This window comes from Panthera leo, chromosome B1 (genome assembly GCF_018350215.1).
Source record: "Panthera leo isolate Ple1 chromosome B1, P.leo_Ple1_pat1.1, whole genome shotgun sequence".
Classification (NCBI taxonomy): Eukaryota; Metazoa; Chordata; class Mammalia; order Carnivora; family Felidae; genus Panthera; species Panthera leo.
Window position 1 is genome coordinate 38,541,822 of NC_056682.1, and position 27,701 is coordinate 38,569,522.

Below are 27,701 nucleotides of genomic sequence, written 5' to 3' on the forward strand. Positions count from 1 at the left end.
CCCCGCTCATGCTCTGTCTCTCTCTGTCAAAAATAAATAAACATTAAAAAAAATTTTAAAAAAGTCTCTTACGGTTTGCCTCCTTCCCTCTCTGTAACTCCCCCCCCCCTTCTTCTCCCCCATGGTCTTCTTTTAAGTTTTTCAGGATCCACATGAGTGAAAACATATAGTATCCGTCTTTCTCTACCTGACTTATCTCACTTAGCATATTAATTTCCAGTTCTATCCACATTGCTACAAAGGCCAGATTTCATTCTTTCTCATTGCCAAGCAGTATTCCATTATATATATAAACCACATCTTCTTTAACCATTCATTAGTTGATGGACATTTAGGCTCTTTCCATAATTTGGCTATTGTTGAAAGTGCTGCTATAAACATTGGGGTACAAGTGCCCTTATGCATCAGCACTCCTGTATCCCTTAGGTAAATTCCTAGCAGTGCTATTGCTGGGTCATAGGGTAGATCTATTTTTAATTTTTTAAGGAACCTCCACTCTGTTTTCTGGGGTGGCTGCACCAATTTGCATTCCCACCAACAGTGCAAGAGGGTTCCCGTTTCTCCACATCCTTGCCAGCATCTATAGTCTCCTGATTTGGTCATTTTAGTCACTCTGACCAGTGTGAGGTGGTATGTCAGTGTGCTTTTGATTTGTATTTCCCTGATGAGGAGTGACATTGGGCATCTTTTAATGTGCCTGTTGGCCATCTGGATGTCTTCTTTGGAAAAGTGTCTGTTCATGTCTTCTGCCCATTTTTTCACTGGATTATTTGTTTCTCTGGTGTGGAGTTTGGTGAGTTCTTTATAGATTTTGGATACTAGCTCTTTATCCGAGATGTCATTTGCAAATATCTTTTCCCATTCCATCAGTTGCCTGTTAGTTTTGTTGATTGTTTCCTTTGCAGTGCAGAAGCTTTTTACCTTCATGAGGTCCCAATAGTTCAGTTTTGCTTTTAATTCCCTTGCCTTTGGAGATGTGTCGAGTAAAAAATTGCTGTGTCTGAGGTCAGAGAGATTTTTTCCTGCTTTCTCCTCTAGGGTTTTGAGGGTTTCCTGTCTCACATTCTGGTCCTTTATCCATTTTGAGTTTGTTTTTGTGAATGGTGTAAGAAAGTGGTCTAGTTTCATTCTTCTGCATGTTGCTGTGCAGTTCTCCCAGCACCATTTGTTAAAGAAACTGTTTTTTTTTCCATTGGATATTCTTTCCTGCTTTGTCAAAGATTAGTTGGCCATACATTGTGAGTCCAATTCTGGAGTCTCTATTTGATTGGTCTATGTGTCTGTTTTTGTGCCAATATCATACTGTCTTGATGATTATAGCTTTGTAGTAGAGGTTATAGTCTGGGATTGTGATATCTCCTACTTTGGTTTTCTTACTTTGGCTATTCGGGGTCTTTTGTGGTTCCATACAAATTTTAGGATTCTTGTTCTAGCTTCGAGAAGAATGCTGGTGCAATTTTGATTGGAACTGCATTGAATGTGTAGATTGCTTTGGGTAGTATTGACATTTTAACAATATTTATTCTTCCAATCCATGAGCACGGAATATTTTTCCATTTCTTTGTATCTTCTTCAATTTCCTTCATAAGCTTTCTATAGTTTTCAGCATATAGATCTTTTACATCTTCGGTTAGGTTTATTCCTAGGTATTTTATGACTCTTTCCACACCTATAGTTTTTATTTTGCTTGGTGTTCTCCGAGTTTCCTGAATCTGTGGTGTCTGATATTAACTTGGGGGAAATTCTCAGTCATTGTTACTTCAAATACTTCCTTTGTTGCTTTCTTCCTTCTGTTTCTGGTATTCTCATTATATGTATGTTATACCTTTTATAGTTGTCCTACAGTTCTTGATATTCTGTTCCCTTCCCATGCCCCCACCCCACCCCCCGCACAATGTTTTCTCTCTTTCCTTTTCCATTTTTTAAGAGTCTATTAACATTCTTTTTTTTAAAGTTTACTTATTTTGAGAGATAGGGAAAGAGTGAGTTCACAGGAGAGGCAGAGAGAAAGGAGAGAAAAAATCCCAAGTAGCGCAGAGCCTGATGTGCGGCTCAATCTCACAAACTGTGAGATCATGACCTGAGCCCACATCAAGAGTCAGATGCTTAAGTGACTGAGGCACCCAGGCACCCCTATTGACAAATTCTTAAGCTCAGAGATTCTTTTCTCAGATATATCCAGTTTACTAATGAGCCCATCAGAAGCATTCTTCATTTCTATTACAGTGTTTTTGATCTCTAGCATCTCTTTTGGAATCTTAGGACTTCCATTTGTCTCCTTACATTGTCCATCTGTTCTTGCATGCAGTCTTATATTCATTGGCAACTTTAGCATTTTTAATCATAAGTTTTGCTAAATCCCTGGTCTGATAATTCAAAACGCCTCCAATATCTAAGTCTGGTTCCGATGCTCGCTCTGTCTCTCCAAATCATGTTTATTACTCTTAGTATGCTCTGTAATTTTCTCTTGATAGTCAGAAATAATATATTGGGTAAAAGGAACTGCTATAAACAGGCCTTTAGAAGGGGCAACTGGGTGGCTCAGTTGGTTAAGCGTCCAACTTCGGCTCTGGTCATGATTTCACACTTGGTGAGTTCGAGTCCCGCATCGGGCTCTGTGCTGACAGCTCGGAGCCTGGAGCCTGCATAGCATTCTGTGGCTCCCTCTCTCTCTGCCTCCCCCCCATTCGCACTTGGGTCTCTCTCTATCAAAACAGGCCTTTAGTAATACAGTGGGAAAGTGGGGGGAAGGTAAGTCTTCTATAGTTTTACTATTTGATCTCAATCTTTAGTGAGCCTGTTCCTTTGAACTGTTAACATCACGTGACCTCTTCAGTCCCTTCTAGTATCAAGCAGATCATTTCTCCCTTCTGCCTCACTGCATAGCAAACGCAATGGGTCAGGCTTGCCTATGCTCCCTTAGTTCTGGTTTCTCAGTCCATATTCAAGTTAGGTGGGCTGAGCTCAGCAAGCTTGGCAGTCACTCAGATTCTAATCATTCTTCAATCTAACTTTCTGAGGGTGCCTTGCACTTTAGGTTACAGAGTGGTTGCTTTACTTCATTGGAATACTGTTCCGCGTACATGCTCCTTTAGCCAGAATATTAAAGATGAGAGTGGGTATAAATCAGATACCAAACCACCCTGAACATCCAAACATTATTACCATGAACATCATCATAACTTAATTTCTTAACACTACCCCCCACAGTCTGGTAACTGAGATGATATTACCATCTCAGTGAAAGACCAAGGTTCAAACAGATGAACTTCACATGGACAGAACCCAGGGTAAGTAACAGTCCTCCTCAGAGGCCTCCTTGATTAAAAAAAAAAAAATTGAAAGTCACTGCATAATCCACAAGGATGCCTATGGAGCATGGTAGACAGCAAGAGACCAAGCCCCTGCCTGCCTCCAAGTATCAGCTCAGTAATGATTAGAAGGAGCCTTCAGTTGTTGGGCAGTGTACCAGGCAATGGGGATATCAAAATGATTAAAAACATTTGGAGGACTCATAGTCCAGCAGGGAAAATAATGGGCAATAAACTTTTTATAAAATAAAGTACTGTATTATAAATCTCAATAGAGCTGTGCACAAAACAGTGTAGGACCAAAGAGGAGGGAAGAGTTCATATCAAATATACTAAATGACATGTACAAGGAATCTTTCTGAAGTGGTAACAATGGGGTAATGAATTCTGATGATTGTTATACAACTCTATAAATATACAAAAAACCCCCATGAAATTGGGCAATTAAACAGGTGTATTTTATGGTATATAACTTACACATCAGCATATCTGTTTTAAAAAATTAACACAGTAGGGGCGCCTCGGTGGCTCCGTTGCTTGGGAGTCCAACTTCAGCTCAGGTCAGGATCTCAACAGTTTGTGGGTTCGAGCCCCATGTCAGGCTCTATGCTGACTGCTTGCTCAGGGCCTGGAGCCTGCTCCGAATTCTCCCTTTCTCTCTGTCCCTCCCCCACTCAGACTCTGTCTCTGTCTCTCTCAAAAATAAATAAACATTAAAAAAACTTTTTTTAAATGAACATAGTAGTTGAGTGCAAGTAGTAGAACACTAAGTTGAGTATGATCTTAATATTGGGATTAGGTAATTATTGGAAAATAAAGAATAAACTTATTTAAAAAATCTGCTGACTTGTCATGAAATTTCTATGATACCAGATTGTATTATGGCGCAAGGCAGAATGAGTTTAAGATGAATTTGTCTTTGTTATTTACCAACAGCATAAAATTTAAAAAGTATGTAAATTTAAAAATTTTGATGACACCAGGAAGTATATTTTATTTTACAAAAATATCTTATTCTGACAAGGGCATCTGAACTATACAAAAGAGAAGACATTTCTATTAAAAATGTCAAGCTCCAGCTCCATCTTAGCTCAACACCAGTAAGAAGGTTGCCACAGATGTGAGGAAGATGCAGGCTGGCAACCTGGCTTTCTGAAACAAAGGAGCTGACTATATGTACAATGACTGTAGCATGATTTTCAAATTAAGAAAAAATTATAAGTGATTAAGGTGGTTTTTAAAAAGTTGTTGGAAGTACAATGGGGTCAAATCAGATGTTTCCCAAAAGATCAAATAAGATATTTTTAATGGGCAACTTAAAATAACTTCTTTTAGTATCATAATCTATCTAAAATGTCCTCATCCCTGAAAATGTATGTATACATGTATATTGAAATGTACACATACAAAATGCTTAATGAAGTCTATACATCTACTGTCAAAACATTTAAGGCACTATATAGCCATTGCATGAATATGCTTCATTTTGAAATTATGTAGGTTTTCCTCTTTTGTCATTAACAAAAATCTAAAGTTTAGCAATTAATATAGATGACATACAATTCTAAATCATCAGCACACTAGAAAAACAATTTCCTGGGATGCCTGGATGGCTCAGTTGGTTGAGTGTCCAGTTCTTGATTTTGGCTCAGGTCATGATCCCAGGGTTGTGGGATCGAGCTCTGCATCAGGCTTCATGCTGAGCATGGAATCTGCTTAAGATTCTCTCTTTTTCTCTGTCCCTCTTCCTTCTGCCCTTCTCCCCTGCTTGCATTCTCTCTCAAATTAAAATAAATAAATAAAGAAAAAAGAAAAAATAATTTCCTTACATTTCAGCCTCAATAATTCTTTGTACCTCAGTGATTCTAAAATTGCTTTGAGACAAGGAGACTAAGATATAATCATATGCCATCTGCTCACCAACTTGTCTGCTTAACATATTCTGAAGTTAAAGATAATTAAAGCAAAGATAACAATACTTATAAGTTATATCACTTTTGTCATTATCTTTATGGATATTAAAATTGTACGACAATAAATCCTTAAATATTCTAAGTATCCACCTCAATCTCAGCAGTGAGAGACATGTTGCTTACACAGAAAGCAGACTTTTCTATGAAGCATTTATTTCTTTTGACATTTTGTTTTTAACTTGCCCTTTAAAGCTAAGAATTGGATGGCAAATTCTTCCAGTATCCTATATACCTGAGTTCAGCATACTTGAAATGGCTGAGAAAAATAGGTACTTACAGATTAAACATTAAGTGTGAGCTTTGTTTCAGATTCTTACTAAATTATACTTCAGAGAGCTATGTGAGAGAATCTTCCCTAATTCTGTATCCTGAACTCTTTCCTCCTTTAAACACCAAAATCTGGGAGATGGATCCACATTCAAGATCATTTTTAGCTAGCAAATTTTTTTAAGTTTATTCACTTTGAGATATATATGTATATATCTCAAAGTGAATAAACTTATATATATAAGTATATAAGTATATATGTGTGTGTGTGTACATATATATATATATATATGTACACACACACACACACACACACACACACAGAGAAAGAGGCAGAGAGAGAGAGAGAGAATCCCAAGCAGGCTCCATGGGGTCAGCACAGAGCCCGATGGGCGGCGGGGCCGGGGGGGGGGGCGGTGGGCCTCAATCCCAGGGAACTGTGAGATCATGACCGGAGCTGAAATCAAGATCAACTGAGCCACCCAGGTGCCCCAACATATTTTAAGTGATATTAATTCTTCAGCTCAAAAAAATCTCCTTTCAAATTAATAATCACTTTTTCATAACTGTTATTTCTATTTTATCCTCTTTTCTTATATGCAATATACTTTCACTGAATTTAAATCAGAAAAATCAAATGAATAATATTCTTTACATACCCATCTATATATATATAGATTTACCCTTACTTAATATTCATATAGATTACCTTCTAAATTTGTCAATTCCATCTAATCTTAACATTAGAATGTTTTACCAAAAACATGACACAACATTCCCCATATTAGGAATATAAGGAAAGCAATCATTTAACAGCAATGATGGTAAGGATGTTAATATTCTTATTGTATTCTGTGCTATTATTTCAATGAGGCACAATACATATCTAGAAAATGTTTAATAGTATAAATACCCAAAATAGAGAATTGAGTTTTAATCTCTCCTTATAGTGCAAGGTCTTGCGCAAATAGTTTTATTAATTTTTCCATGATTATTTCTTTCTCTACCAATAACTCCTAATGCCAACCTCCCCAACTCTTTTCTGATACAATTTTTTAACATATTAAATATATTTTCAGTATCTACAAATACTGCCCAACCTATAGCAACTTCTCTGGCTTAGTTTTCTCATTAGTAATTATTATAAACCTACAGGTGGCTATTTGGAAGTTTAAAAAGAGAATTACTAGATTGAGGCTGGAAAGATGGCAGAGTAGAAGGTCCCTAAGCTCACCTCATCCCATGGATAGGACTAGATAATAGTCACATTCAGTGTAAATAACCCAGAAAATGACCCAAAGACTGACAGAACAAAATCCACAACTAAATGTACAGAACAGGCCACATCGAAGAAGGTTGGAGAAGCAGAGATGTGGTAGAGGGCTAAGCAGACTCCAGCCTCCAAGGTGGGGAAAAAGACATGGAGCAGAAAATGGGGAGGAATAGACTATCACACCAGGGAGGTCACATAGGGAAAATGAATCACCATAACATTTGGCTTTGAAAGGAGATGGGCCAAATTTTGTGAGTTCTCACAACCAGCTGTACTTAAAGCCTAGAATTTTAAAAATCAGTGGGCTTGACTCTGGGAGAGCCCCAAGGGCGAGAAGAAGTTGATCCCCCCAAAAGAGATGGTACAAAGAACATCCCATGGAGATACATCTAAAACTACCAGTTTGAAAAACATCTGGGGCGCATATGTGAGGAAGAGTTATTTACTAATCTCAGAGCATGTCCAAGAGGGATAGAGATCGTGAAGAGACTACTCCAGAAACAAAGGAGTTGGCAGGTACCATCTCCTTCCCTTGCCCCTCAGCAGAAACACACAGCCACCTGTGGGAATCAACACAATGCCTGCATTCACTACTTAACTTGCTTACACCAAACACCACTGCTTACACTTCTAAAAATCCACCCCTTCCAGTCACATTTGCCTAAGTCTTAGAGCTGTGAGTCAACTTGCTCAGAAGACTGGCACTAACCTTGCCAATACTGTATCTCCCAACCCAACCACTTTGTGGGGCCTTGGTCCTGGCAGTGTCAGAGGTGGCCCAATGGAAGACCAGTGTACACCTTGTTAAAATTGTGTGTCCACCCAAGGTGCTGTGCAGATTTGTCCAGGCTACCCAGTTCCCACAGCCTTGGTGACAGATCTCATTTTGAAAGCAGACCAGTGCACACTATGCTAAAGCTGCATGCCACCTATCAGCCACTCTCAGCAGCAGCATGATGTCCTCTTCCAATATACCCTTGGCCATAACCCATCCAAAGCTACTGGCAATATGCAGGCAGCTCTGACAGAGGCCAGTGCCACTCCAAAGTGACTCCTTCCCTGGGGTGAGGGGAAGATCAGTCAGACAGCAGCCCTGGCAGTGGGTTGCAAATAGATATGTGGTCTGATTTCAGGCCCCACCTACTAATGAAACCTTCTCATTACACAAAACACAAGGTAAGTGCACTGCAGTTTGGTGCTACTGCATCTCTGAGAAATGCTTGGTCTGACTCAACTCAAGGCTAAGGCAGCCAGAGAGGGATCAAACACTTTCCACAACAGTCAAAGATAGCCATTGCAGATGACTGGACTCAAGGAAAAAGCAGGCAAGACATAAGAGCATTATGCACAAAACACATAGGAGACACTTCTGAAGTGTCAGGTTCTGTTGAACAGGGGTGGGGTTGCTGCATATCAGGACATACAGGCCTTCTTCTTCACAAGGCCATTACCTCTAAGAGCAGGAGATGTAGCTGACTTTCCTAACACACAGAAACAAACACAGAGTTGGGCAAAATGAGGAGACAGAGGCATATGTCCCAAATGAAAGAAGAAGACAAAACTACAGCAAGAGACCTAAGCAAAATGGATTTAAGTAATATGCTGAATATAAAATTTAATGATCATAAACTCATTGGGCTTGAAAAGAGTGGAGGACATCAGTGAGACCCTTATAAAAGAGATGGAAAAAAAGAAAACATTAGAGATGAACACAGCAAATGGAATTAAAAAAAAACATTAGATGGAATAAAAAGGCTAGACAAATCAGAGGAATGAATTAGCAACTTGGAGAACAGAGTAATGGAAAGTTATCATGCTGAACAAATGAGAGAAAAAACTATGCAAAATGAGAAGAGATTTAGGGAACTCTGACTTCATCAGGTGTAATAACATTCTCATTATATGGATCCCAGAAGAAGAAGAGATAGATAAGGGGGCAGAAAATTTATTTCATGGAATAATAGCTGGAAACTTCCTTAATCTAGGGAAGGAACATATCAAGATCCAGGAGGAACAGAGATCCCTCAACAAAATCAACCCAAGGAGGTCCACTCCAAGACACATAGTAATAAAAGGGCAAAAAGTAGTGATAAAGAGAGAATTTTAAAAGTAACAAGGTAAAAGAAAACAGTTACAGAAAAGGGAAACCCCATAAGGCTATGAGCAGGTTTTTCAGCAAAAATTTGGCAGAGCAGAAGGGAGTGGCATGATATAGTCAAAGGGTAAATCTGTAGCCAGGAATACTCTTTCCAGCTAGGCTGTCATTCAGAATAGAGGGAGAAACAAAAAGTTTCCCAGACAAACAAAAGGTGAAAGAGTTCATGACCACTAAACCAGTCCTACAGGAAATGGTAAAGAGGACTCTGTGATTGGAAAGGAAAGATCATAAGTAAGAAAAAAGTAGAGAGCGCAAAAGCAGTAAAAATGAGGATATCTGTAAAAGTCAGTCAAGGAACTCGAAAGGATGTAGAGTATGACACTATATATGTAAAACATGGTGGAGGGAGTAAAGAATGGATTCAAACTTAAGTGATCGTCAGCTTAATATAGACTGCTATATGCAGATATTGTATACAAACCTCATGTTAACCACAAATCAAAAACCATTAAGAGATATGCAAAAAATAAAAAGAAAGAAATCCAAGTACATCACATTAAAGCCAGAAAATCATAAAAGAGAGCCAGAGAAGAAAGGTCAGAGAAGTAGAAGGCAACCATAAATCAAGTAACAAAATGGCAATAAATACACATCAAGAATTACTCTGAATGTAAATGGACTAACCACTCCAATCAAAAGATAAAGGGTGGTGGAATGGATAAAAATACTTGACCCATTTATATGCTGCCTACAAGAGACTCATTTCAGACCTAAAGACACCTGCAGATTGAAAGTGAAGGGATGGAGAAACATTTACCATGCAAATGGGTGTCAAAAGAAAGCTGGTGAAGCAATACTTATATAGGACAAAACAGACTTTAAAACAAAAACTGTAACAAGAGATGAGGAAAGATACTACATAACTATAAGGGGAACAATCCAACAAGAAGATATAACAATTGTAAACATTTATGCACCCATCATGAAAGCACCTATAAACGTAAGATAGTGAATAACAAACAAAAAGGAAAAAAATCAAAATTGATATAATATTAGGGGAGTTTAGGACCCCACTTACATCAATGGACAGATCATAGAAACAGAAAATAAATAAAGCAACAGTGGCTTTGAATGACACACTGGACCAGATGAATTTAACAGATATATTCAGAACATTCCATTCTGTATACATTCTTTTCAAGGATTCATGTAACATTCTTGAGATGGACCACATATTAAGCCAGAAAACAACACAACACACTTCAAGAAATTAAAAAAGATTGAAGTCATACCAATCATCTTTTATGATCACAATGCTATGACACTAGAAATCAGCCACAAGAAAAAATCTGGAAAGCACAGATACATGGAGATTAAATAACATGCTATTAAACAATGAATGGATCAACCAAGAAATCAAAGAAGAAATAAAAATTATACGGAGAAAAATGAAAATACAAAACATAATGGTACAAAATCTTTGGGATGCAGCAAAAGCAGTCCTAAGAGGGAAGTTCATAAGAATACAGTCCTATATCAAAAAGCAAGAAAAATCTCAAATACGCAACCTAGCCTTACACCTAAAGGAGCCAGAAAAAGAACAAACTAAACCCCAAAGAAGCAGAAGGAAGGAAATAATAAATATTGGAGGATAAATAAATGATACAGAAACTAAAAAAAAAACAAAAAACAATAGAACAGATCACTGAAACCATAAGCTGATTCTTTGGAAAGATCAAAGAATTGATAAAAATCTATCCAAAGTCATGCAAAAAAGAGAGAGAAAAAGAGTGAGGACTCAAATAAACAAAATAAGAAAGGAAAGAGGAGAAATAACAACCAAAACCAAAGAAATACAAACAATTGTAAGAGAGTATTATGGAAAACTATATGTCAACACATTGGACAAACTAGAAGAAATGGATACATTCCTAGAAACATACTACCTACCAGAACTAAAGCAGGAATACATAGAAAATTTTAACAGATCTATTACCAGCAATGTAATTAAAACCAGTAATCAAAAAACTCCCAATAAATAAAAGTCCAGGATTAGATGGCTTCACTGGTGAATTCTACCAAACATGAAAGGAGGAAAACTTCCATATTCATTCTATGAGGGTAGCATTTAGTAACTAATACCAAAACCAGATAAAAACACAACAAAAAAAGTGAACTACAGGCCAATATCTCTGAAGAACATGCATGAAAAAGTCCTCAACAAATACTGGCAAACTGCATCCAATGACAATACATAAAAAAATATCATTTACCATTGTCAAGTGGGATTTAATCCTGGTATGAAAGGTGGTTAAATATTGGCAAATGAATGTAACATATCACATCATAAGAAAAAGAATAAGAACCTTTCAACATCTACAGATAAAGCATTTGGCAAAGTATATCAATTCATGATAAAAACCCTAAGCAAATTAGGGTTAGAGGCAACATAACACAACATCATTAAGGCATTATATGAAAAACCTACAGCCAACATCCTCCTCAGTGGGGAAAAACTGACAGCATTTCTCCTAAGGTAAGGAACAAGACAAGGGTGTACACTCTCACTGTTTTTATTTAACTTACTGAAAAGTCCTAACCACAGTAATCAGGCAACAAAAAGAAGTAAAAAGCATCAAAATTGGTAAGAAAGAAGTCAAACTTTTGCTATCTGTAGATAACATCATACCCAGATAGAAAACCCCAAAGACTACACCAAAAATTTACAGAATTTATATTCTAATTCAATAAATTTGCTGGATACACAATGTACAGAAACCTGTTGCATTTCTGTGCATCAAAAATGAAGTAGCAGAAAGAGAAATTAATGAATCAATTCCATTTACAATTGAGCCAAAAATAATAAGATACCTAGGAATAACCCTAACCAAAGAGGAGAAAGACCTGTACTCTAAAAACTATAAAACACTGATAAAAGAAATTTAAGAGGATACAAAGAAATGAAAAGACATTCCATGCTCACAGATTGAAAGAACAAATAAGGTTAAAATATCTATACTACCCAAAGCAATCTACACATTTAATGCAATCCCTATCAAAATACCACCAGCAATTTTCACAGAACTAGAACAATTCCTAAAATCTGTATGGAACTACAAAAGACTCTAGAGAGCAAAAGCAACCTTGAAAAACAAAAACAAAACTGGAGGCATCACGATCTCTGACTTCACGTTATGTTACAAAGTTGTAGTAATCAAAATAGTATGGTACTGACACCAAAATCAAAACACAGATCAATATAACAGACTAAACAGCCAAGAAATAAACCCACAATTATATGATCAATTAATCTTTGACAAAACAGGAAAGAATGTGTGATGGGAAAGACAGGCTCTTCAACAAATGATGTTGGGAACACTGGACAGCAACATGTAAAAGAATGAAAGTGGACCACTTTCTTACACCATATAGAAAAATAAACTCAAAATAGATTAAGAACCTAATATGAGATGTGACTCCGTAACAAATCCTAGAAGAGAGCACAGGCAGTAATTTCTCTGACTTTGGCTGTAGTAACATCTGTTTAGATATGTCTCCTGAGGCAAGAGAAACAAAAGCAAAAACAAACCATTGGGACTACATCAAAATAAAAATCTTCTGCATAGCAAAAGAAACAACCAAGAAAACTAAATGACAACCTACTGAATGGGCAAGATATTTGCAAATGACCTTTCCAATAAAGGGTTAGAATCCAAAATATACAAAGAATTTATAAAACTCAACACCCCAAAAATCCAATAATCTAATTAAAAATGCACAGAAAGGTGAATAGACATTTATCCAAACAAGACATTCAGAGGGCCCACAGACACATGAAAAGATGCTCAATATCACTCATCATCAGGGAGATGCAAATCAAAACCACAATATCACCTCATACTTGTCAGATGGCTAAAATCAAAAACACAAGAAACAAATGATGAGGATACAGAGAAAAAGAACCCTCATGCACTGTTGGTGGGAATGCAGACCAGTATAGCTATTGTGGAAAACAGTACTGAGGTTCCTCAAAAAATTAAAAATAGAACTACCCTATAATCCAATAATTGTACTACTGGGTATTTACCCCTAAAATACAAAAACACCAATTCAAAGAAATATGTGTATCCCTATGTTTATTGGAGCATTATTTACAATAGCCAAATTATGGAAGCAGCCCAAGTATCCACCGAAAGATGAATGGATAAAGATGTGGCATGTATACAAAAGAGAATATTATTCAGCCATAAAAAAGAAAGAAATTTTGCTATTTGAAACAGGATGTATCTAGAGAGTATAATGCTAAGTGAAATAAGTCAGAGAAACACAAATCCTATGATCTCACTCATATGTAGAACATAAGAAATGAAACAAATAAACAAAGGGGAAAAAAAAGAGAGAGACAAACCAACAGACAGACTCTTAACTATAGAGAACAAACAAATGTTTACCAGAGGGAATGTAGCTAAGGGGATGGGTGAAATAAATGAAGGGGATTAAGAGTACACTTATCTTGATGAGCACTGAGTAAGATATAGAACTGTTGAATCACTGTATCATATACCTGAAACTAATATAACACTACATGTCAACTATACTGGAATTAAGATTAAAAAAATGATTTTTAGATTACTCAAAAATAATTTTAAAAAATTAAAAGGGAGTTACTTTTGAACTTCTTAGATCAAAGTATGATATAAATGTCTTGATCCAAAATAATTTAAGTATGAAAGTTTTCCCTTGTTTACATTACTATTAGGACACAACATCCTGATTAACACCTTCATTTGTATAAAATCACTAGGGCTTCCAGATACTAAAGTTATTTAACAGAATAACTCATTGTAAAATGAATTACTGTGATTTATCTTTTTTTTAATGGAAATAAAATAATTTTACCTCAAGGTAAAAAGTATTTAAAAATAAGACAAGCACTCTTTTCTTTAGAATACAAGGCAAATTTAAAAAGTAAGTAATATAAGGGAATTATAATTTTTCTTCCTGGAGGACTCTAATGTTAGCAAATAAAAACTCAGGGAGAATGATAACAAAAGAGAAAATGATAAAGAAAACTTAAATGCAGGGCAATAAATTACATTCATAAGCTAAAGGTGGCTCATTTAAATCAGTCTATGTTAAAAGAAAAACACTCTGGAGTCACAATAAAACTACCCTTTTGAGATAGCCATTTCCTACACAGCAACATACGAAACATTTTAACAAATCCTGGCTTTGTCACTACAGTGTGTAACTTTGGATCCCTTAGTGAATGCTTCTTGACTTTATTTTCCTCATGTACAAAATGAGAATGTTGGTCTGGAGTGGTACTTAAAATTTTAAGTACAGATACATCTAAATAATATTAACCAGTATTTCAAATATATATTAATAAAAAATACAGGTGGGGCTGCTTTGGTCATTTAAAATAGACATGACGCTTCTGGAAACTAGAAGTGGGTTCCTGTTATCATCCCTCTTTCCCCTTACATCTCCTAGGGAGGCTCCTAACCCTAGGGCTCCATGAAATACAGTTAGAAAGCCAAAGGTCTAAAACCTCTTTAGGTCTCTCCAGTTATAGCATTCCATGATGGTATAATCTGATTTCTTCTAAGCCTCTAAAATCAACATTAAGATGCCTCCCATGTAAGTAAACATTGTCCTATAAATTTTGTAGCGGCATCATCTTTCTTATTAACCACTGTCTAAACTACACAATTGTAGGCTGATCTTTTAGGAAATGCAGTTCCTTGCACTGTTTTTATTGCTCTTTCTATATAGCCTTTTATGTGAACTTCATTACCTATAAGTAGTATGTTCAACAAAGGAGGATATAAATGGACAAATCCAGAAATGTATCATTTCCTTAAAAAGTTTACATTCTAATGGAACATTCCTACAAATAACTACAATGGGTAGTAGAAACTGATGATATCATCAGATAAAGTAAAATGGATGTTTAAGGGCTGAGATTATTTCTGGTTATGAGCTGAGCTATAAAGAATGTCAGGCTTTGTACATAAAATATTGGTACAGATGTAGATTCTAAGCAGAGGTTACTTCATGAACATCACCAAAAAGGCAGGGAGCCATGGGACAAGTACAAGGATCTGTACATGGTGGTAACAGTTGAAATGTAGGCTGTATAAAGACAAATACTGGAGAGAAAAAAGATTACTGGCAGAATGTGAAGAGGCTAAATGAAGTTTTAGAGCAGAGGAGTGCTTCAGTAAAGTAAAAGGAGCAAAAAGAGGCTTGAGATGGATGTACCTGTTAGGATGAAAAAGTATGAATGCCTGATTCAGACTGCAGCAGCAGGAATGGAGAAGAAAGGTGCTGTATGGAACCATTTCCACAGTAGCGAAAGAGGTAGCATGGAAAGAGTCAAAGCTAATGTAGAGGCCAAAACCTAGGTAAGTAAGGAAATACTGGTGTTGTTAATAGAAATGGAGAATATATGACAAAGTTCAGAGACAGATGAAAAGGGTTAAGTAGAATGGAAATGTCCTGCAGGAAAGTGAAAATGTTGAATTGAAAAAGAGGTCAGATCTGTATAAATACTTGGAAAAAATTTTTACAGACATGTAAGGTGAAGTTTTAAAAATGAATATAAGATTGCTGAAAAAAGGACTTAGTGAAAGAAGACAATTCTAAGTGCTGATCCATGTAAGGTACCAACATTAATAGATAATAGGAAAACAATGAGAGAAAGTGTGATTGGAGAGGTACCAGGAGAACTGGGTGAACACAGTGGTTCTATATAATTATATACATGCACATACTTATGTGTATACTTTAGTTCTTGATCTGAAGAATCACATAAATTGATATACAGCAGGGTTTTCTAAAGTGTGTTCTAAAAAAACATTAGTTTTAGTAGCTGTTAAAAGGTACTTCATGATCAAAACAGGACTCAATTATTCAGAAGATGGGGATAAGATGGTTCTTTATATCCTGTAGAATTCAGAGTACATCACACACTGACCCATAAACCCTTTTTGTTTTTTATCTTCTAGATACAGCAGTATCTAGCAGTAACAGGAAGTCACCTTGAGAAACAAGGATAAATAGTAAAATTTGAAAATTCACATAATATTAAAACTGGAAAGGAAAGCTCTGATCATTTCATCCAATCTTTTCACTTTATAGGTGAAGAACATTAATTATATGATATACTACTGTGGGTGATAAAGAATACATGTCGATATGAAAGCATATGAACAAGAGAGAGACAAAAAGGTAAGTGAAAAATAGAAATTACAGCTTTAAAAGATACAATATTAGTTACCATTCGAGGGATAATTTGCTTTATGTTTAGTGTTTTAGAACATTTCACAGTGTCATCCTGAGGGTTATATGAAGTTCAATAATCACTCATCAGACAAAAGAAGAAACTGAGGCCTAAGGTTAATATGACTAGTGACCCAGCTAGTACATAGAAGAGCTGGAATTCAAACCCAAATCTCTCTAATTCTGGAACCTGGGCTCCAGAACACAACGCTCTTTTGACAAGGGGGCCAAGAAGAGTCCAGGTCTTAGGTTCATTCCCATGCCTGCCCATGGATAGGGTCTGAGATAAGATTCTTTCTTATCATCAGGGAAATGCAAATCAAAATCACAATAAGATATCACCTCACACCTGTCAGAATGGCTAAAATGAAATACTCAAGTTTGATCAAAAAAATAAAAAACAAGTTTTGAGGAGGATGTGGAGAAAAAAGAAACCACATGCATTGTTGGAGAAATGTAAACTGGTACAGCCACTGTGGAAAACAGTATGGAGGTTCCACTACTGGGTATTTACCCAAAGAATACAAAAACACTAAATCAAAAAGATATATGTGGCCCTTTATTTATTGCAGCATTATTTACAATAGTCAAATTATGGACGCAGCCCAAGTGTCCACTGATAGATGAATAAAGAAGATGTGGTATATATATTATTCAGCCATAAAAATGAATGAAGTCTTCCACTTGCAATGACATGAATGGATCTAGAGGGTATAATGCTGAGTGAAATAAGCTGGATGAGAGAAAGTCAAATACCATATGCTTTAGCCATATGTGGAATTTAGAAATGAAACAAATGAACAAAGAATGAAGAGATAAACCAAAAAATAGACTCTGAACTATACAGAACAAACTGATGGTTACCAGAGGGGAGGTAGCTGGGGAGGTGGGTGAAACAAGTGATGTGGATTAAGGAGTACACTTATCATGATAAGCACTGAGTAATGCACAGAATTGTTGAATCACTATATTGTACACCTGAAACTAACACAATGCTACATGTTAACTGTAGCATCTTCTGGATGCAACAGTATACTTTCCACAGGAAGTCACCTTGAGAAACAAAGTTAAGTACAATGGAATTAAAATAATTTTTTTTCTTGCACCAAATTGTCACTATACATAAATATAAATAAAAACATACTATAACAATTTTCATATATAAAAAATTTAGATTTACAAAACAGATCCTCAGGACTACATTTATTTGTTTTTTAAAATAACTTATAAAAGAATCTTCAAATATCTCTCCCCTGTATGAACATACTTACATTTCATTTTTATTAATTTTCTGTAGAGGAGATATTCTGCATCGGTCCAGATACGCCTTTAATATTTCAGCAAGATACTAAGCATATAATTTATGAAATTTTTCTAGGAAACCCACTTTCATTCATGAGAGATATATCCAAAAATGATCACTTTGGAACATAGACCATGAATTCTTATTATTTTAATGAATTTTCCTTGAAATGACACAATGTCTTTGAGTCTCATGACATATATAAATAGAGAAACATATGCCATCACATATACTTGCAAATATTAGTCTCAAATCAAACTTTGAATCCCTAATTTCAAATAGTACCATATAACCTTACAATTAGTGCAAACAGTTTAAGTAGTACATTTTCATTCATTCTAGCTTATTATATGTGAGACATATATAATCAATTGCTAAACTACTTTTATCCAGTGTACAGATGAAAGAATAAGATTTATCCCTAAGTTACGATTCTATAAACCTAAGGTCATTGCAGATTGCTATGCTAGGCCACATGGTAGAAAAATAGGTATGAATACTTAATATCGGTAAAATAAAAAATAAACTTCATATGTAGTTCTAATTAAAAAACATATTTTGACCTAATTTCTGGACAACAATTAAAAATTTAGTAGAAAAGTTTTTTAAGTTAAATTCCTAACTGTTGCATTGATGAGTGAAAATTCAGAAGAGTTATGGTATTATTGATCTACCAGTATTGATCTACACCTAAATTAGGTGTAATTTATCTATAATTTTATTTCCCAAAGTATGTATCTTGAAACACTACATTATACTGTCAAAAAGGTTCAGAAAACATTGCACATTTCATTCCTCTTGGAGACTTGCATTGTATAAACTCTTGGAAATTCTGCAGTTACAAAAATAATGTAGATTTATTTAATCCATCATTTCTCAAGTTTATCAATATCTTGGTATTATTAGTGTGATTGGAAATGGGATTGATGATAGGAAGGAAGGGATTAAAACAAACAGACTGTACCAAAATCATTGGTATTGTATTGTGGAATATATGTGATTTTATCAGATTTTCTTTCTTAGAAGGATATATTAAGAAGATAACTGTCTCTAGGCATAGCAACTAGACTAAATGCAAAATAGGCGCATGTTGGGTACCAAGAAAAAGACATGGGATACTCAGAGTTTACTTAGGTTTTATACAAAGTACGTTAGACACTGGTGTAAAATGAAAACTGGACATGCATATTTTATCCTCTAGGATCACATCTAAAGTGTAAGGAAAGACAGTAAAAAGAATAAACAGTTCATTTATTAAAATGCTGACATCCAGCATACTTACACTGCCCATTCAAGCTTCTCATTCTTAATTGAGTTGTACAGAGCCTGTAAAGAGAGAAAATAAGACGGAATTATTCTTTTCGTACTGTTCCATATTTTTAATCCAGCAAATGACCAAAGCCAAAAGGCTTGACTGAGTAGCAAGCAACTCCCAAGCCCTTTGTTGGCCACCCTGCTGGTTCTACAAAGATGAGGAATACACAGGTGAGGCAAACAAGCATAGGGTAAGCAGTATTTTGTGAAACAGATTTTTCACAAAGTAAAAAATGGCTTTTATAAATAAGACACACAACACTGTATGACATTTTAGTAAATATTAGGATATAATTAAAGTTAGACCATGTACTCTATTCTTCTTATTCAAAATATGGTCTTGTAGTTTCACTAGTTTAGATACTTAAGTGTGCATACCTTTTTCACTAATGTAATAAGTAAAACTGTTTTCATAAAAATTTAACGAGCAAGATACATTTGAGGAGGACTAAAGCCAGATTATGGAAAACCATCTTAGAATAATTTCAGAGTTTTTATACCAATGACTTAAGCAGTTTTTAGCAGTCTAACTTCATAATTGTGCTTTACAGTTAGTATTACATTGGTGTGAGGTGGTGGAGAGGAAAAGACAGAAAACTTCCTTAGAGCCTGGGTAATAATAATGACAGTTGGCCTGATCATCTCTGATTCTCCAAGCTCTGGCATTATATATAAGGTCCTTGTAATCAAGTTGTTCCACCATGATAACTACCCTAGAAAATGCTACTCCACATCTCTATTTCCTTAATTTTGAGTAAGATGTTGTAAAGAAAACACAGATTTCTAAGCCACCACAACAAATTATACTGAAGAAAAGGAAATGTGCAGGATAACATTAGAATGATGTCAGAACATTTTTCCTCAAAGAAGGACTTGAACCTATTCAATTCAGCAGATTCAGTACAAATATATTTAGGTTACAGGTTTTATATTACTTAAGATTTAACACACATACCCTTAGCCAGTATTCACAGACTCTGTGGGAGTTCTGCCTAGTAGCTACAACAGTCAGTTTAATTAACTACTGGATAATTATGAAGCTAATAAAAACTAGGAGACATTTCATCATTACCAGGATGTGGTAAAATGTGTCCTCAAATGCAAAAACTCATAGAACATTAAATTAAAATAAGGGGTAAACTGAGGTACAAAGACCATGCTGTAAATTGGATATTCTTTTTGAAGAACTCAAATTTACTAAAGAACTACAACAATCTATTGTTTAGCAAAATGTCTCATGAGGTTGCACTTATTTAGAAGTGCAGAGAGAGTAGATGTCTAACTCAAGCCTCAGGAGACTCTTGATAGATAGATGTCCTTTAAATGGATTTCACTACTCGCATTAGCCATTTTGAACCCACAAGTAATGGTGAGTTGAGAAACTGCAACTGAAAAGAGATCATTAAAGGTTCTTTATATACTATCACACTCAATACTACCTAGAGTAATTTAACAATGTAATAAAGATTAAAAAAATCTATTCATAAAGGTAGATAGCTGAAAATGATATCCAAGCATCTAAAACTTTTCTAATACATTTAATTCTGTCCTAGAACAAGTTTTTCTTTCAAATTTTTTGCCCATGAGAATATTTTGCTTAATGAGATACCGAGTTCTTAAATAGAAAATTCTTGTTCAGCTGCATATCATGCAACAAAAATCTATCATAAAGTATCTTGAAAAATTCAACAAACTTACCATAGTGTGGTCTTCTCCCAGTGTATATATTATCTGGAAAATATTATATAGCATATAACATATGCTATATAATGCTAATAACATATATATTATATAGACAAATCTAAAAGGTAGATGCTATCCTTATCCTTTTCAATTGCAAAATTACAAAGGGATTTTCTTGAATCTTTCTGGTGCTTTATAATGGCACACTATTGTACCAAAAAAAGGAAATTATGCTTTGCAAATGTATCAAACACTTCTATATCCTTCATCACAACTTCCTATCCTTTTATTTACTTAGCTTAGTTAAGAACTGAATTCCTCTGGGGCACATAGGTCAGTCAGTTGAGGTCCAACCCTTGATTTTGGTTCATGTCAGGATCCCAGGGTCCTGCAATAGAGCCCCTTGTCAGGCTCTGTGCTGACAGCATGGAGCTTGCTTGGTATTCTTTCTCTTACCCTCTCTGCCCCTTTGCTGCTTGCACTCTCTATCTCTCTCTCTCTCAAAATAAATAAATAAACATTCTAAAAATAAATAAAACTTAAGAAAAAAAAGAATTCAATTCCCTTGGTTCCTCCTTATCTTTAGCTCCACAGTCATCCCTTTCGTTCCTGTGTATCCTAGACCCCACGCTCTATCACATCAACAAATCTTGTTTTTATTAATTACCTTCAAGTTCTTTGTCCCACTGCCTCTCTGTTGTACCTAAAGAGAAAGATTGAAACTCTTGACCAATCCTACTCTGACTTCTCCACATTTATATCCCCTGTATTAGTTAAGGTTTCTTTAGTTTAAAATACACATACCAAAACTCTAACTACCTTAAGCATGAGGAGGACCATAAAAAGACATGGATGGAGCTGGCCTCAGGGACAAAGGTATTTAACTCTCAAGTATTTTCCTCATTCCACCTCAAACATCTCCACTCCTTGTTTCTTTACTACACAAAAACCATGTCTACAACAAGCAACACTCATGTGTATCTTTCATGACTCTCAACAAGAGATAACAGTTCTTTCTCCTAACTTCAGTTTGAAAAGATTGTAATTGGTGTGGTTTAGATCACCTGTCCTCCCCTAATACATGTGGCGAGATGAGGTATAATGATTGGGACTATCCCTGGAGTCAGTGAGGCTGGGGTATGTATTAAAGAGGGGGTAGTATAGACGTAGCCACTAGTGTGTAATCCTCCTGAGCTTTAAAGCCTCCCCTATTTGTATATAACTAATTCAGCAATAATAGAGAAAATTAAACAACAGCACAAATTAATGCCACTGAATATTCATCATCTCAAACTTTAGGAGAGACTTCATTCAATAGCCTCCTGACTTTTTGCCATCTTCCTTAAAATGTATCTGCACTGGCATCTATCCTTTTTTGCCTTTCTGATGGTAATTAAAGGGATATTCTGTCCCTACAAGGCTAGGCATCTATCACTGGTCCTGACAGTTCCCTTGCGGTAACATCTCCTCCTTTATTAGCTTCTTTCTATCAGCTTTGAAACATGTGCAAGTCTCTCCAAACCCCACTTCCGTAATTTAGTTACCACCCTTTGTTCCTCAGCCCCTTTTTAAGCCAAATTTCTGAGAGAAGTTTCCACAATTCATATAACCAACTCAGGCAATCTAGCTTTCATCGCTGTTCTTCCACTGAAAGTGAATTACAATAAATGCACCAACTTCCTTCACATTAAACTCAAGGCCACTTTTTAGTGTTCCTGAATCACTTTGCCTGTTAGCAGCACTGAATACTCTCAAATGTTTTCTTCCTTATTTTGTGACACAATACAGTCTCTTGAATTTTCTCCTCTTTGGATAATCCCTATTACTCATATCTTCCTCATCTTACTCCTTAAATGTGGGTGAGCCTAAGGGTTTATCTGAAGCCAATGTAAACTCTTGTGAACATTAGATCCATATGTCAGATGCACTTGGATGTTTCCAAAGCACTACAAACTCAGTAAAAATGAACTAGAGAATGAAGACCTAACAGTGGAAATGTACTCTCCATCTTAGTAAACTGTGTCAGTAGAAAATATATAATTTTTTGAGTGTGAAAACACTACACTATATATAGTCCAAGGAGAGGTAGCTTACAGTAATATAAAATATATCCAAGTCCAAATCCTAGGACTGCCAGAATTTTTCTATCAACAGTTTCATGTAAAAATACTATTATATTCCTATCATACAAGCAAGAAAGCTCCAGGTTTAAATCATATTTACTGCCAATCTTATATCAGCCTGCTAATGGCATAGGAAAAAGCCTTTTAGTAATAATATTTTCAGGAATAATCGTTAAAACTCTCTAATTTCCACTCAAACAACAGAATGGAATTTCACAGCTGACAGGGGCCTTAGAGATCATAAAACAAATTTTTCCTTTTATCGATTAAAAAAAATGAAGTCCAATGTTAATTTCTCTCAAGGTCCTTTAGCTGTTTTTCACAAACTCTGACTCAGAAATCACATTTCTCTCAGAAATCAATTGACTAGGGGCGCCTGGGTGGCGCAGTCGGTTAAGCGTCCGACTTCAGCCAGGTCACGATCTCGCGGTCCGTGAGTTCGAGCCCCGCGTCAGGCTCTGGGCTGATGGCTCGGAGCCTGGAGCCTGTTTCCGATTCTGTGTCTCCCTCTCTCTCTGCCCCTCCCCCGTTCATGCTCTGTCTCTCTCTGTCCCAAAAATAAATAAAAAATGTTGAAAAAAAAAAAAATTAAAAAAAAAAAGAAATCAATTGACTATATTCAGCTAGCTACATTCTCTCTTATCAACTAACTAAAACTAACTACATTCTACCAAAGTTTACAACATTGTAAATAACTGGCTTGTCAAGGCCCATGTGAAAAGGTAATAAGGCTGTGGCTCTCTTACAATACATTCAATAATGGTGGTCACCGTAATATTCTATTCTTAAAGGATGAACTTAAAGGACACATTCTTGAAATGCCTTTGCTGGTGAGATGATGGGTTTGCCACATTCATTCTATAGTCTCAGTCCACTCATGACTAAAGGTATCTGCCATATAAATGGCTGAAACTGGAGATGTAGTCTACAGCTCAGGAAAATAATTTATCCCTAGTTATGGGAAGGGTTATTTGACTTAGCTCCAAGACAGCAAAGCTTGTGGGCAAACTTTCACTGTCATGAAAGGCTATTATATCCCTGTGGACATGAATTGATAGTTAGGGAAAAATCAACCTTAATGGGTTAAAGCAGCCCATATAAATTATATGCTTGAGGTGATAACCAGTTGTGGTGGACTAAATATCGTACCCCCAAATGATGTTCAGGTGCTAATCCCTGGAACCTGTAAATATTTCTGTATATGGCAAAAAGATTCAAATGTGATTAACTTTATAAACATTTCTGCATATAGCAAAAAGATGAGATGGGGAGGGTATCTGGGTTGGGTGGTGTCTATAGAAGAACATGGCAGAGGAAGATTTAAGGAATATAGAAGAAGAGAAGGCAATGTGAAGATGGACACAGAAATTGGGAGTGATATAGACACAAGTGAAGGAATGCCAGCAACCGTCATAAGCTGGAAGAAGCTGGAAGAGAGTCTCGTAGACTCTCCTGAGGGAGTGCAGCCATATTGACACCTTGAGACTTCTGGACTCCAAAATTATAAAAAGATAAATTTCTATTGTTTTAAGACACCAAAGTTTGTGGTAATTTGTTACAGCAGCCCTAGGAAAACTAATACACAAAGGTATAAATGGAAGACAGATATCTGAACAAAGAATGATCGTACACACAGATGGATTTTCAGAAACATTTTCAGGGTCAATCCCTAGGTGAAACATATTCTTTTACCATAGCAGTCTCAACTGAAAGTGTAAGGGTGCACACCAGAGTAAGTCCAGGAATTTTTTAAAAAATATTGATTAATGAGCTCCATCCCAGATCTACTGAATCAGATTCCTGATTGAGAAAATACATAAATATTTCCAAATGCTCTACTTGTGACTCTGATATGAACCCCTTGTTAAAAACCACTGCTTTCCAAGTAAACCTATCTTTTCTCTAAGTGAAATTCCTGCAACTTAACCCAGGAGCTAGCAAACAATCAAATATCTAAACTGAGACTAAACAAAAGCAGAATGATTCTTCAAATTTGAAAGTTCATTAAATTTTAAGAATGAGAAAGCAAAAGTAAATTGCTTAAATTACAGAGATCAAGGTATCTTGGTCTAAATTTACTTTTTAAGTCTTTGTTCCTAACTTTTGAGTATTTCTCATTGAGATACAAAATGCAGTTTTATTCAAGGCTTAGCACCATCACTGACAACCCAGGCATGGTTCTGTGAAGTTTTCCCCATTACCATACGTTATGTAACACTGAGTTTCTTCCTCTTTCTCTCCCTCCCTCTCCCTCTATCACCACCACCCTTCACCCCGGCCCCAGCACATTTTGCAATCTATGATATTCACGTATTTTGGTTCGATCATCTCTCAACTCCAAAGATTTTTTTTTCCTATGTGTTCTTTCAATTATTATGAAAAGTACGAAGGATAAATTGGATAGCTTCCAATTTCCTTTAGTGAGACTGGCAGTGACCACAGAAAAATTTGTACCCAGGAAGAATCAGGACACTATCAACACCATGGGTATCTTTTGTAAGTGTAATGCTTCATGCAGATATTCAGATCAAAATGATTTTTGAGTATAAAATTAAATATGCACTGCTCTGGATGTTATTATCAAAGAAAGACTGTGTTTAAAAAAGACATTATTTAAAAACCAATGATACAACTAGTTACCAAATCAATTTCAAATTGTTTAGGAAAACTTAAAATATGTTAAAGCAATGGTGCTTTAATTTTTTTCTTCTCTATGCCTTAAAATAACATTGAAAAATTGCATTATACCCCCGCCCCCATTAGAGGCTTCCCTAAAATTGGTACTTAAAATGGACTTTTTGTTTGCGCCCTCTACTCCTGGAGGTTTTCACACCTATGTAATGCACCAAATAAGATTATGAGTGAGAGCTATGCCCTCCCTCTCCTCCTTTTTTTAAGTGGCAGAAGGCAGCTGTCAAGCAGAGATGACAAAGTATAAACAGCCTGAAGCTTTGACCACAAAGCATTCATAGGTAGATCCATTTTAAGGATGAGTACTAAAGATGAGTTTCTTGAAATTGATTCCCTTTAAAATACTTGTGTTCCTGTATTCACTAGCCAGTTTTCACGGAGCCAGGTTTAAAGAACACTACTTTAAAGAACGTATGTTCACAAGCAATGTCATAAACATTTATTTCTAGTTCTCATTCAGGGTGACAGAAGCATGCTTTGAGTTTGGTTTTTTCCACATCTATAGTCAGATCAATTTTTGGGGGTCCAGTCATCATGTAAACAGAATCAAAATCTATGTCTTGGACAATTAACTTAACCTTCTGTTGTGGTGTACTTATGAACCCAGCCAGCAATGGCAGAAATATCTAACCATCAACTGTCTGACTCAATTGAGTAGACATGCCAGTAAAAACCCATAATAGACACTAGAAAACTAATTTAAAGACACTTGTGTTATTGGAAGGGAATCTGAAGTATAATTAATATGTATAATTCATCACACAATGAACAGTTTTGAGTACATTCTATAGGCTAGAGTGACATTATGCTAGGTTCAAATAAATACATTCTGCCTTCAGGGGCTTCTTATGTGAGGGTGACAAAATGTGTTACTAAACCTGACTGAACTTTACCTAATGGAGAATTAGTCAGTTAACAAAGTCAACTAACTCTACTTCCTACTTACAACGTGCAATATGTTTTCACACATGCAGTGTCTAATATCTGATGCTGTATGTATTTTCTTCATAGAAAAATTTTATAGAAAGAAAACAGATCCAATCTCAGGTTCTAAGAATTTATTTATTTTTTAAAATTTTTATTTATTTTTTAAATTTACACCCAAGTTGCATATAGTGCAACAATGATTTCAGGAGTAGATTCCTTAATGTCCCTTATGCATTTTGCCCATCCCCCTGGGTTCTAAGAACTTAAAGTTTGGGGGGTGATTAATTTGTCTTTTTAACACAGATCATTGCATTTACTTGGTCTTCATTTTCTAAATCTGCAATATGAGAAGGCTCTAAAAGGTTATCCTTTTTGGTCCCCTTCTAGATCTACCATTCTATGATTCTAGTTGAAAAAGATCTCAGAAGTCACCTGGTCAAACTCTCAAACTAGTTCTTTCCCTAGTTTCTGCCCCTTTTTCCTGTGTCCCCCACTATTTTTTTCCCATATGTCAGGCATTACTCCTATATATTAATGAATGAACATTTTTAAACTTCATATGACAGGAATAAAAAAGGGAGAGAGGGAGAAAAAGATGGAAGGGGGAGAGAGAAAGAGAGACAGATTTGATTCTCTAAGGGGGAGGAGGGGCACATGGGGCTTGCGTGATTGCCTGTTGTCAAATGTATCTTTGTGAGCTAAAATAGAAACCCCTATTCCTTCATTATACTGAAGGGTAAAAAATGCAGCGAAAGATAATACTAAATAGGCACAAAAACAGATGTGGTGAGCAGCTCTTGGAGGTACCACTAAACCAAACATGAAAGTAAATAAAATTTTAACTGCTAATTATCGTTTGTACTAATGCAATACTCCAAATAAATGCACACACACACACACACACGCACACGCACGCGCGCACACACACACACACACACACACACACACACACGTATATTCATTCATTCATTTTGAGGGAAAGGTTGGTCAATAAAATGTCAAGAGAATTTATATGGAACACATTCCTCCTAAAGTGCCTTTACTACATCTTGCAATTGCTTTCCATTTGACTGGTTGTTGTGTCTTCAGGAAAATTTCTTAAATATGCTAGTACAAATAATGTGATTGCAAATGTAAGCAAAAAAAAAATACTAAGTAGCCACTAAGTTCCTTTTTTTAAGTTGAGGCATAATAATTGACAGATAACATTATATTAGTTTCAGGTGTACAATATAATGATTCAATATCTGTACTAAGTTCCTCATTAAGCAAAAATTTTAAGTAGAATTATTTTCTACTTGCTAAAATTGCAAATATATCCCTTAACATAATAAGGGCCATAAATGACATGTACACAGCTAACATAATATTCAACAGTGAAAAGCTCAAAACTTTTCCTCTAAAATCAAAAACAAGGATGTCTACACTTGCCACTTTTATTGACCATAGTC

At 35.8% G+C, this 27,701-nt stretch overlaps 1 protein-coding gene across 5 annotated transcripts in view; it reads right to left on the reverse strand.

Moving 5' to 3' along the window:
• Nucleotides 1–27,701, reverse strand: part of PSD3 (pleckstrin and Sec7 domain containing 3) — a 727,438-nt gene that overhangs the window by 194,389 nt on the left and 505,348 nt on the right. For 3 of the 5 annotated variants that reach the window (XM_042934671.1, XM_042934669.1, XM_042934674.1), the window contains one exon: nucleotides 18,795–18,838. In XM_042934671.1, coding sequence (XP_042790605.1) covers nucleotides 18,795–18,838 — 44 coding nt within the window. Of the gene's footprint in view, nucleotides 1–18,794; nucleotides 18,839–20,524; nucleotides 20,558–21,176; nucleotides 21,213–27,701 lie in introns of all 5 variants that reach the window. The other 2 variants (XM_042934672.1, XM_042934673.1) reach the window with 1 other exon arrangement.